The 12,521-nt window shown below is 39.8% G+C and overlaps 1 protein-coding gene across 4 annotated transcripts in view; it reads left to right on the top strand.

Moving 5' to 3' along the window:
- The window catches only part of CDCA8 (cell division cycle associated 8), a 184,904-nt gene that overhangs the window by 102,942 nt on the left and 69,441 nt on the right, over positions 1-12,521 (top strand). For all 4 annotated transcript variants that reach the window (XM_085647896.1, XM_085647898.1, XM_085647899.1 and 1 more), the window contains exons 5-7: positions 2,597-2,672; positions 3,210-3,292; positions 3,667-3,749. In XM_085647896.1, coding sequence (XP_085504022.1) covers positions 2,597-2,672; positions 3,210-3,292; positions 3,667-3,749 — 242 coding nt within the window. The remainder of the gene's footprint in view (positions 1-2,596; positions 2,673-3,209; positions 3,293-3,666; positions 3,750-12,521) is intronic.

The following is a 12,521-nucleotide window of genomic DNA, read 5'->3' as shown; positions in this document are numbered from 1 at the left end:
TACGTTTTTACACGATAATCTGTATGTTCGAAGGGTAATAAAACGTGAAATAAAGTTTGAATAGACAATCTGTACTCTAGTTTTCACCATAAGACAGCCAGAGACTTTTCCCTCATGGGAAGTAGGATACATTGGTAGTCCTAAATACATGTTTTCCTTGATACACTAGTAGATTGCATAATAGTTGATGCAGTCCGCAGTAGACCTTTAGGTTTCCATGCCATGGATGTCTATACCCTGTATAGCGGCCTTCTGCGAAAGTTCAATATGTATATTTGTACACATTTTAGGGGTCCGGCCACATACCCTGGACAGTGGATGGCAGCTGAAATGGTCCCTCAAACAAGGGCCTTCCCTCACTCTTGTATGCTCATTTGTGCTGTTTTTGTAATTTTTTGAAAGATTCACTCCAAACCTCTTGAGATTTTGGCGTGTCTCATGCAGCAGGGACTGGCAGTACTGATCTAGCCTAACATAAGTCGTTTTACTGCACGCTATTTTTCGGTGAAATTTAGAACCCGAGTATTTATTTTTTAATGAGGTCGATCTGAGACATTGTTAATCGTGTTCCTTGGTGTTTGTTCTTACACTATGCATTTATTGGCAAACCTTTAATCCCCAAAAGAGGAAGGTGTAGAGACTAGTGGTAATTTCTTGGCAGCATTTGGCTGGCATCAGCTGTTGCTTATCGAAGATATGGGAGCATTGCAGAAATAATTTGTGGGTGCCCCGATAAGAAATGTGGGTGTTATTAGAGAATGACTGACCTAGCGGATGATGTTCCAGAAAGACTTTTAAAACCCATTAAGATAAAAAAAAATTGTACAGAATCTCATATCACAAAATAGTCTTACAAAACAGGGATAATTTCACATGGAAAGAAATGGGTCAGATAATTTTCATACTGAGAGCCCATTTTGCCGATATTGATGTCTTGGTCATGGTGTATTGGCAATCACATTTATTGAAAATGTCATGGCGGATATCAGTGCTTGTAACCATAACTGTCCATTTGTTACACTCTCTTCCTGCGAAATGTATAGAATGCTCTCCTGAAAAACCATTAGTTAATCATGTATGCAGCCCTGAAAAGTTATTTCCGCTCTCATTGGAGTTTAATCCCATGTTCCAGTATGCAGTCAGAAACAGTCTCATAAGTTTCCATCGATACCACCTCTGTGGCATAAAATTATTTTGGTGGTCTTGCTAACCGTTTTGCATGTCAATATAAAATGGACATTTTTGCCTGATTTTTTTTTTTCTACTTCTGTCCTTTTATGAACATGATAGGCTTATACATTCAGTTTTTGTTGTATAGTTTATCAAGAAATTAAAAAGGATTGTTTAACCCTGATTTTTTTCTTCTGTAATCAGAAAGTACATCTAGCTCAACCACAGCACTGTAATTTCAGCTAACATAATGTCAGTGAGTGACAAAACTAGTGGCCCCATTACAATGGCGGGCGGACACCGTAACGGAAAACGGGACCGACCGTCAGAGGTGCGGCGGTCCCGTGGGGCCAATTAGGATGCAACCGCCACCTTGGCGGTCGCATCCCGCATCTTTCACTTTGCGGCGGGTGGTGCTGTCCGCAGCACCCACCGCAATGTAAAAGTTGCATGTTGTGCATTTACATGCACAACGTGACAGGCAGACTGCCACCTTGTGCATGCCAATGAAGGGGGGTACCATGTGTACCCCCCAAGTGCACGCCCCCAACACCCTGGGGGCCCGCAACGGGCCCCCAAAGACCGCATGCCTTTCCATGGCGGCATCGCTACTTGTGGAGAAGTGTGGCTCACTGGTTAGAGTAGGCAGACCTGGAAGCAGAGGTCAGCCTGGGACCAGGGTTCAATTCCCGGCTCGGCTGGGTCTTGAGTCCATAAATTGTCCATGGGCTTGATAATTCTCGCTCCAGTGCATACTCAATTAATGGGTTCACGCTCTGCGACTCTGGGCAATAGCTTGCTTAATCTCCACAATGGCCCCTCGCGGCGGGATGCCTGGCTTTCACCTTGTGGATGCCCTGCTGGGTTATCTCACAGGGGAATACCAGGACGGGTTCCCTAAGCAAGCGCTTAGAGACCGGTTGGTGATTTGCGCTATATAAATATCTGCACATTTACATTTACAATGGAAAGGCCCAAATCCGCACACATCATAATATGGCGCCACCATATTATGGCCCAGGACAGCACGGCAGGCAATCGTAACGATTGCCTGCCTGCAGAAAAGCGGCGGGCGGTCTTTCCGTCTGCCGCTGTGCCCCCTGCCATTGTAATATGGTGGGGGGTAAATGGCGGGTGGGCGGGGAAAGATGTTGTGCGGATTGGTCCGAAATCATAATGGCCCCCTAAGTGTCTGTGATGTACTTTTCACTTTTTACCGAAGTAAAAATTCAATATTTATTCTGGGTATTCATAATAAGAAACTGGACATGTTCTCTGCCAAGAAGCTGTTGGCCTTGTGGTTAGTGAGTGGATTCTCCATAAATGGTAAACTTTCAGCATTACAAAACTACATCTATCTGGTCTAGTTGTAGAACAATTACATTTTCTATATATTGTAATATAACTTCGTTTTTCTTTAATTTAGGCAAAGTTGGACATTGAAGAAATAAATATTTTAGCAGCTAAGGCTGCTCGAACGCCATTCAAGTCTGCTAAAAAAGGTCTGTTTACTGGAATTCATTTCATCCTATGACTGAGGGGTTTATTTCGGGGAATGCTGCACTTTCATGTTTAAATTCCGTTTACATTTGCTCCCTTGGTTTTTGTTCTAAGGCTTTGTAAAACTAGTTGTTTATTTTGGTCATAACACATTTTAGGAAAGCTTAGTGGATTTTAAACTAACCTTACTTCTCGGCAAATCATGCAGCCTGTAAATTTGTTTTTTGCTTTTTTGTTTGATGGCATAGGATGTTGTGAAACTTTTTGTGCTTATTTATTCTCTCTGTAAGCATGTCATCAGTTTTGTAGCGAATGATGGGCAAAGCTTGAAATTAAAAAGTGAGGGAAGTCTAAAGGCTTTATCGAAATACATTTTTTCCCTTCAATTTTAGCAAGATATCAAAGGGATATCATTATTGCTGTTGTTTTTTCCTCTTCTTTTCAGCTGGAAAAGATACTTAAACTTCACTCTTGCTTTTTCCCTATTAAAACCTTTTTCTGCTTTTTTTTATATATATTTATATGAAATCTCCATACAGTGAAAAGGCTGAAAAAATCTAATTCGATTGAAGACGATATTGAAAATATAATTGAGAAAAGTAATCAGAAAATGCTTACAAAGGTAATGTCCCAAGCTTAACATTTAAAAGATTCCTGTTTGTAAGTGCTTTTCTCAGAGCACGATACTGAGTCTGTAATTGAATCATTTGTTTCTCTGAATTGAAGCTTTAGACTAGAACGTATTTAGTTCATCTTTCTTATAGTGTGCATGGTTTTTGGTGCTGTTGCTTTAGATAATGTGTTCTTTTATGCAGGGTGGTGATTTTACAGTAGAATAAAAACTGCGACAATAGGACTAACAGTCAGTCCTAGTAAAAGGAAGGAACTTCAGGAACTACAAATTGTTGTGTGAAGTGATTCCTGATGTTGCCATAAGTGATGTATAAAGTGTGATATGAGCAACCCCTCAAATAATTGCAAACTTTATTTCAACAGGCTAAAGGAATGACAAAAAAAGTTCCAGCCCCTTCGAGGAATCTTAGTGTGCTATCTGTGAACAACATGAGTGCGAATAAAAGGTAGCTATCAGTTCTGTGTGTTTACAGTTGAATAACTAAGTTAATTCTGCTTTGATCGTGGGCCAACATTGCATGTTTTACTCTAACCTCCAAATATGTAGTCCATTGTACTTTTTAGGTCTGGCTTTAGACACTCTTAGCTGTATGCCAGAACGTCGTGGCATGTTACTACCACCAACTAAACATACATCGAGGGCGTTTCAGTTAGTGCCCTCCATTCAGCTGTTGCTCTTTGTAGGATAAGCCCCCTTTATCCTGCACTTAATTGGAGTGGTTGTCACATTTTGATCTGGCCACGGGAGTTTTGGTACATTTTGCACTGTTCATTTCCATATGTGACTGGTGCAGAAAGTCCAACGAGTACAGCCCTTCACTGATTCTGCCTCCTACAAAGGGTTCCCTGCACCCCCTGACCTTGTATGAAATCAATGCTTCCCGGCGCAAAAATGATTGACCCTTTCTCCATTAACGAGCCTGGCAGTTCACCATGGTAATGAAAGGCACGTCTGTGGTGACTGCAGTGGTGGCAGGGTTTGAAAGAAGTGTTGTTAAGGATTTGAGGATTATCTTGCCAAGCCCTACACTTTATTTTTGATTTATGTTGAGCACGACCCCAACGAATAAGTCCATTTTTGTTGTACACACTCTATTTTCTATGTTGTTTGTTTCTTGCTCAATTTTCTTTTTCTCCATTTTCTGTGGTTTTGCTGCGGTGAGTGTTATGAACACCATCTTTCTGCTTATTTTCTCTTCCTATTTAAAAGTTGCTTATCTTGCAGTCCAGTCTGTCTGTACATGGGCAATTGATTTTTGAAAAAGAGGTAACACTGAACCTCTGCTGAAGGCCACTCAAATTATGAAGCAATCTCGGACCGAATTATGCGCCAGGGTTGAGTAAATTTATAGAGGAAGAAAAGCACGTTGTGCAACTTCATGCTACACTAGAACAGCTAGGTTGTCCTTAACCCTCGCTGCTGCAAAATAAATCCAAAACGTTAAATAAAATAAAGGTTTCTTAAGAAGGAGTATGATTATTGTGCAGGTACTGTGGAGATGTCATTTAATAAAATAAATGTTTATCTTGCATAGCCCCCTGGAGAACATTGTTTTAATAACACTGTGCCTTCTGTCTCCAAGAGCAAAATAGTGTGTTACAAGCAGTGTGCACACTTAAAACTGTTTTCTGTTAAGCATAGATTTTAAAAGAAAACAAGCCTGCACATGCATACTTCTTGCAGTAAAAGATGTGGTTTTATTCTGCATTAGGTTTCAAAACTGTTCTCGAGTTCAGTGTTTACTTGGTACTTTAGAAGCATCTCCTATTAAGGAAAGCACTCTGCAGAACAGTATTGCAAATATATATATATATATATATATATATATATATATATATCCATATCCATCCATGACAAAATACTATCATAATCTCCAACTGTCAATAATTTAAATATGCATTATTTTATGACATATCTTTGCCTTTATATCTTTTTACATTAGATCAGCACACTGTGATTCAATTAGTATTCATATTAAAAATGACTTTTTACAAATATATTTCACTTACACGACCCAAGTCCCCTCTACCCCACTTTTCTTCATTTTATCACTATAGGATCATGGTTTGATTCATGGTAACACTGGGTTTTTACACTACATCATAGTATTTATATATTTATATACTTTTTTTTAATTAGACTTGGACAGGATTAATAAAAACATGATACAGATCAAATGTATTAATGTGCATACTATTCTCATCAGCAAAACATATAGGAGTTAAACACCTTAATACACAACACATTTAAGTGTACATAGAAATTTCTATATGATAACAATATCTGCACAAAAATCGTAACCAAAACCTTTGTATTAATTACAAAAGAATTTTTTTTAATGGATTTTATTAATCATTTGGGTTTTATACGAATTTATAAGAAATTGGATTTTAACCATATATTCTTGTTTTGTGATGCCATATTAATGTATATTTATATATATATATATCTGCTGATTTGCACAACAATATTGACCTAGTATGAATTTACATCAATACATGTTTCCATATATTTATATATTTATTGTATACAGAGATGTGCACATGGTTTGTTGGTTTCTTGTGGTATTTCACACAATCAAAACAACAACTGTAGTACTGAGGTACTGGTCACTTTAAATATATTATGGCGACTCCAAATGCGCGTCATGTGAACAAGGCCGAGGCAGGCCGAAACGCGGCATGGTGGCAAAACAGCAATAAACTGAAAATTGAGCACTTATCTTGTGGTTCGCATCCGTTTGTTCCAGTGAAAGAGGAGTTGCAGCAACGGAGTTTGTGGAATATATCTATGTATGTGTATATATATATATATATATATATATCTATATATATATATATATATATATATATATATATATATATATATATATCCTTTCTCTCGTTCGAAGTCAGTAGGATTCAAGACATCAGACCTTTAAAAGAGACTTTAGATGTTTGGGATTTTTCTGCACTCTGTTAGTTCTGTCTCCAAATAACTGCTGCACTTGGTACAACACACATTACCTCCTCCTCAGATCTCCCCGTCACAGTCATTACCACATGAGCAATAGCTCCTGTCCCAGAACTTCCAAGCAAAACTCCCTTGGCCCATTCCTACCCTCCAGGTCACTCCCACATCCTGAGGCTCATAACCCCTGAACCACGTCAGCACATCCTGTTGTTTTTTTTCTACGGACTAGTCTGTGCAAGACTAACTTCTGGTGTTTCAGGTGAGTGTGCGGCTATCAGTTATAGCGACCGTTATTTGGGTGTTATACTTCAAGTCCCTGCTATAGCGGGACTGTGCTGTCTTTACCGCACTGCCTCTTGCCCTCATGGTTGCTTGCATAGGCTTCCTATGGTGGGTTCCCCTCTTCCGGGTATGGTTCCTGCTGTAGTGAGGACCACCGGGGGGCTTTGGGTGTTTTGGTGCTAGTTACCGTGTGCCGCTGTTGTGGCGCTTTCTCGGCATGCCTGAGGCTTGGTGGGGCGGCCCCTCCTCCGGGGGAGGGAGGGGAGACGCTCGGCATAGGCTTTGGCTTTTGGGGGTACAGGTCCCAGCAGAAGCGAGCTTGCAATGGCTTCTTTGAAAACATGGAGTCTCAGCGGAGGTTGGCTTGATGCCGGCTCCTTGGAGGAGCATACGCCGGTGTTGTATGTGCAAGCCTCAGTAAATGCGTCCGGTCTCTAGGGTCCGGTCCACGGGAGGCGGTGGTGCTCTGTCGGGACTTAAAGTAAACTGCATTCTGCTTTTGCCGCTAGCCTGGGGGAAGAATTAGGATAGATCTTTGGTTCTGGGATTTGAATGACTTTTGGTTTACTTACTGGTAGTTTTCCGCTGTTGCTGGTTGGCCGGCATGTGGGTTTCATCTGGTGCTCTGCCTTAGGTCCTGGGCCGGTTTCTAGAATTGGTTTTATATAATGTGGTAGACTGATTAGCTGTATTCTGGGTTGGCATCCAGGCCTGTTGTAATTGGCTGGTTTCACAGTGGGCTTCCTCGGATTGGCCAATACAGGGTCGGTCTATATATATATATATATTACTATACGTGTGTGTGTGTGTATATATATATATATATATATATATATATATATATATATATATATATATATATATATATATATACACACATGTATAGCATTGTTCATCATGGATGGGAGCCAGTCGGAGATGAGTTGGCTCCAGGAGGAGGTGGTGCTGGTTGCTGGGCTTTCCACGGCGCCTTCCTTGTCTGATGTGCAGAATATGATTGAAACTGCGGCCTTTCTAGCTAGGAAATCCAAGGGGCCTAAGAGGCAGAAGTTTGATGCCAAGCTGTCCCTTATCCTGATGAGGGAAAGAGTCGCTTTGTCCAAGGAGCTGACCTCCACAGTTTTCTGCAACATGTGCGGGACAGTTTGGGGTCGGAAAGTGATGAGTCCGAGGACTTTTTTGTCAATTATCAACGAAGGGAGCCTGAGTGCCTTCCTATTCATAAATCTGTGAGGAATGTGCTGGAAGGATATTGACAAACATACTTTCCCCCGGTTTCTGTCTAATAGGTAAACTTTGTAGTGGTTCTCGGAGGAGTTTCCGTTTGTGGTGAAGGTGTATTCCCTGCTGGCGGGGCTTGCATCTCAGAGCCTGATGGTTTCTGAGGATGCAGTTCCTTCTGATCCTGGGGACAAGAAAGTTAAAGGGGCTTTAAAAAGATCCTTTGCAGCTTCTAACCTTGCGGTTCGTTCTGCGGCTTACACTAGCTATCTGGTGCAGTCTCTTCTGAAGGACTGTCAGGGAATTTCAGAGCAGCTGTTACAGTATGAGGGTCCCTCTGAGTCTTTGACAATGTTGAAGCAGCAATTGCGTTTCCTGGCTGACTTGTCCTTTGATTCTTTTAGTGCTGCGGCGGCTGGAGCCTCGGTGTCAGCTAGGAAACAGATATGGCTTAATCCTTGGAAAGCAGATGTGGCGCAGAAGGCTGCTCTCATGAAGATTTCTTTCACGGGCTCCAAACTGTTTGGGAACCGTTGGAGACTTTGATTTAAAAAAACGCCGGATGAGAAAGTTGTTGGCTCCGGTCCGCTCGTCGCAGAAAGGGAAGTTTGCTGGTTATAAACTGGCTTTTGGGCAGGCATTTCAATCAAAGATGGCCGCCCAGGGGGGCGTGGTCTGGCCACGTAGGAAGATGGCTGCCTAACTGTGAGGCTCTGTTCTGTGTCGGCACTCAAATGGATTGAACATCTATTTGCAGGTGTCTAAGGAAGTTCTTTTGGCATTTCTGAGTAATCGGAACATTGAAGCTGTCAGCTGTGAAAATTCCGTCCTGCTAGACCATCTCTAACTGGCTTTTCTGAGGTGTGGATACATTGTGGTTTGCCGGGCCTAGCAGAATCCTAGGATCCCCGGTGCTTGAGTAACCTGAACTCCCGAGGACCTCACTGCTAATTGGGCTGTGACTCCAGAGACATCGGCTGGAGGAAACATTCCCGGTCAAAAACATTTTTTCTTTATGAGGTAATCCGGACCTTTTTATAATCATCTATAACTGAAAAATATATTCTGAGGAAAAAAACACGTCACAATTCCCTTTTATTATACAAGACTGCTAATACAACAATTTTAAGAAATACTGCTCCTCTCATTTTATTAAGTTGCCTTTTTAAGCATTTTTCCACAGTTCCTTTTCAAGCAAGAAACATTGTTTCAATACACTTCCGCCAGGCCCAGCAGTCATTTATGTTCTCTGGGTTAAGGTTAAGATTTTTTCAACTGCTTCAGTGAAATAAGAAATATTGCTTCAACACATGGCTGCCGGGCCCAGTAATAATTTATGTTCCCTGGAGCATGTGTGACTTGTATTCCTGCTGACTCCTCTGCTAAATGGACTAAGAATGGAACAATGTGAATCTGGATTTAAGAAACAATCTTTATTTATGACAAAAAGGCAGCTTTACTTTTTGCTAAACGTAATCGGTGTACAGACATGTTAAAAAAAGAAGTGAGTTGATAGCACATTATATTCACTGCTTACCTGCTAATTGGGCTACAAGTGTTGCAGGCGTCAGTCTGGATGTAATAGTCCCGGTCTCAAATTTATATATGATAAATGACGACTCAACTTGAGGCTTAACATAATCAAAGTGCAGAACTGCGCAATCTGCATGTTTTTTTCTCTCACATGAGGATTGTTACTGAAAGAAAGTGATGGAAATCATTGTTGCAGTGATTTTTCCATCATTCCCTGAAAGGTTTAATGCCGTCTGCATGTACATCAATATGCATCAATGCTATTAATATAGCGCAAACTCCTCATTTCTTTTTCTCCTCACAACTTAAGTCTTTACAATATTCCATTTAGACATATGTCTATCAGCTTAAGAGCTCATTTTTGTTGGTCATGCTTTTCATGCTCTACCACAATTCTCAAATGATATCATCAATATTTATACGCAACCTATTTCTCTCATGATAATTTTCATTAAAATAAGATGATTTTTCATCTGCAGGCCTACTGGTTGCTTACTCTACTAATCTACATAAAACTGCTGCGATATTTTCCTCAATGCTTTTTGACTCCAATAGCACTTGATTATATCTTGCTTTGTGGAATCTGGCTCATATGTCATTTAAGTGCTAATTCATTTAATATCCTGATAATTATTTAATTATTCACAACTGAAGATTACTCATCTTGGTGCCTTACATTCGCTCTACTTGAAGGGTTGTTTGTCTGCAGTTTTAAATATTCCCCGAGATTTGAAGTTAGAAGTGAATGTCTAATAACAAGAGTGGAAACAAACCTTCTCATTCACTTTTATTTGCTGATGTATTAAAACAACCACGCAAGATGTCTGGGAAAAACTCCACTGCATCAACTTCTAATAAGGCACATAATACTTCCTCTGCGGTATCCAATGCTGCCATGGATCAGCTGTCGGCTAACAGCCATGGATATAAACATTTAATCTCTTACCTCAGAAACTAAATCAATACGAGCTGACATAGCACTATTCCATGCTAAAACGAAGGGTCTTGATCAACGTTTGACAATTGTTGAAAATAAAATCGCTTCAACGCAGTCTAGCGATGAAGAACTTCTTTTTCTGCGTAGTAAGTTAGTGGATTTAGAAGACCGCAGCAGAAGAGACAATATTTGTTTTATTGGATTTCCATAAAAAATTGAAGGCCAGAATACCAGAGCCTTTTTGTGTGATGTACTCACTAAATTAGTTGGCATTCAGTTCGATCCACCGCTTGAGATCCAGAGAGCACATCGATTAGGTCATCCACGGCACAGTAATGACACACGTCCAAGACCCCTTATTGCTTGTTTCCTAAGGCATGAGCAAGTTCGACAACTACTGATAGCAGCACGTACTCAGGGTTCCTACTCTTATGACGGTTATGAAATACGATTGGCAGCTGATTTTTCACGTGACACCAATGAAAGAAGGAAAGCGTTTCTCTCCATGAGACCTCAATTGAGGAAATTAGACATTAAGTATGGTTTGTTTGATCCAGCACGCTTTTGAGTCTCTAAGAATGGGGACACCGGAGACTTCTACAATCCAGATGAATTACAACGTTTTTTGGTTGACATGACATCTCAAGACAAGGACACGCAGTCTGCTCCTACCCCTGCTCCTTCTCGGAATCCTCAAGCTATTCCCACATCTGTGAATGGCATGCGTCACAATCTACATGAATCCCGTCAAAGAGGCAGAGAATTTCAACGGTCTATTCGCAGTCAAGATGATACATCTTCCGCCTTAAACACTGTCTCCACCTTAACTCAGGAACAACGTCGAGATAAGTCCCATTCTCCTCTAAAGTCTGCCTCTAATGAGAAATAATTTTGATGTCATAGCTCCTATATAACTTATTAAGCCATAGGTTGCAGCTACATTTGCTTATGTCTCTCTAATTGACAGATATAGATGAACTCTGTGCTGTTTTACTGGTTAAATTCTCTTGTCCTTCTGGAATGTTCTATTTATTTTCCTGTATTCATGAATAGATAGTCACAACTCTAGCATTTTACATATATTAGTCATCAAAATGTCTCAGTATTAACTTTTCATGCTTATCTTTTATTAGGGCTGTTATTTAGGTTATGGATTTTGATTATTCACTATTATTATATTTCTTGATGATGTCCTTTATAGGTTATTAGTGCATGATTTATCTATCACATGCAATATAGTTATTTTATCTATGATGTTTACTATTTGACCTATTCTTAGATATTTATATATTTCAAATCCTATATCTTTATTAATATTTAGTTTACTATGACTTAAATCTTCTAATATACTTCCAAAATGTTATATTATAAATGATATGCTATCCTTTAAAGGGCAGATTTTATATCCCTTCATATTCCTTACCAGCTTAGTTCATATTTTCTATTTTTACTTTATTTTATTCTTTCAGGGTTTTTCCTTCCTAGCTTCTCATATCAATGTTATTGGCCACTTTAAATTGCTTTTTTTCCCCCTCCTTTTTTCTCTCTAAATGTTCTAGCCCTGGATTTTCCTTATTAATGGAGTCCAGGCCCAGAGCGGTACTCTAGTGCGCCCAGACCCGCGGTTAAAAGTCCATTGTTATTCTATTATACTCTTTCTATTATTCTTTTGTAGTCTATAAATCTTTCTTTATTTGCTTTCTATACTTCATCTTTATTTATCTTTCTTATTGGTGGGTTTTTTCCTTTCCTCTTCTATACTCATTTCCATCACATCTTTTTGCAAGTCTCTTTTCTTTTTCTTTTTTTTTTATTTCTAACATGGTCCTTGCTCATGATTTATGTGCTATATCCTGGAATGTCAATGGATTAACACACTATATCAAATGGAAGAAGGTTCTTTCCTATTTACAATCTAAAAAGGTGGATGTGGCTCTTCTTCAAGAGACTCATCTTAATACACTCGAGTCTGAAAAACTTTGTAGAGATTGGGTGGGTAAAGTTATTCACAGTAGTATCAGCAATGGGACTTCTTCAGAAGCAGACCCTACTCGAAAATGTGGGTTAGCAATCCTTATCAGAAAAACATTACCAGTTTGTGTACTTAATACATGGGAAGACTCACATGGCAGATATGTTTTTGCAAAAATGTGCATTGGTAATATTCATATGTGTGGGTTAGGTTTATGCTCCTGCTGGTGCTAAAAAAGATTTCTTTCTACGTTTGAATCGTTTGCTGTTGGAGATTGATGCCTCACAATACATCATCGGAGGCGATTGGAACCTGGTGAG

The sequence above is a fragment of the Triturus cristatus genome, chromosome 3_2 (assembly GCF_964204655.1).
Source record: "Triturus cristatus chromosome 3_2, aTriCri1.1, whole genome shotgun sequence".
Lineage (NCBI taxonomy): Eukaryota > Metazoa > Chordata > Amphibia > Caudata > Salamandridae > Triturus > Triturus cristatus.
The sequence above is the reverse complement of the archived record's forward strand: the minus strand, read 5'-3'. Positions and strand labels throughout refer to the sequence as shown.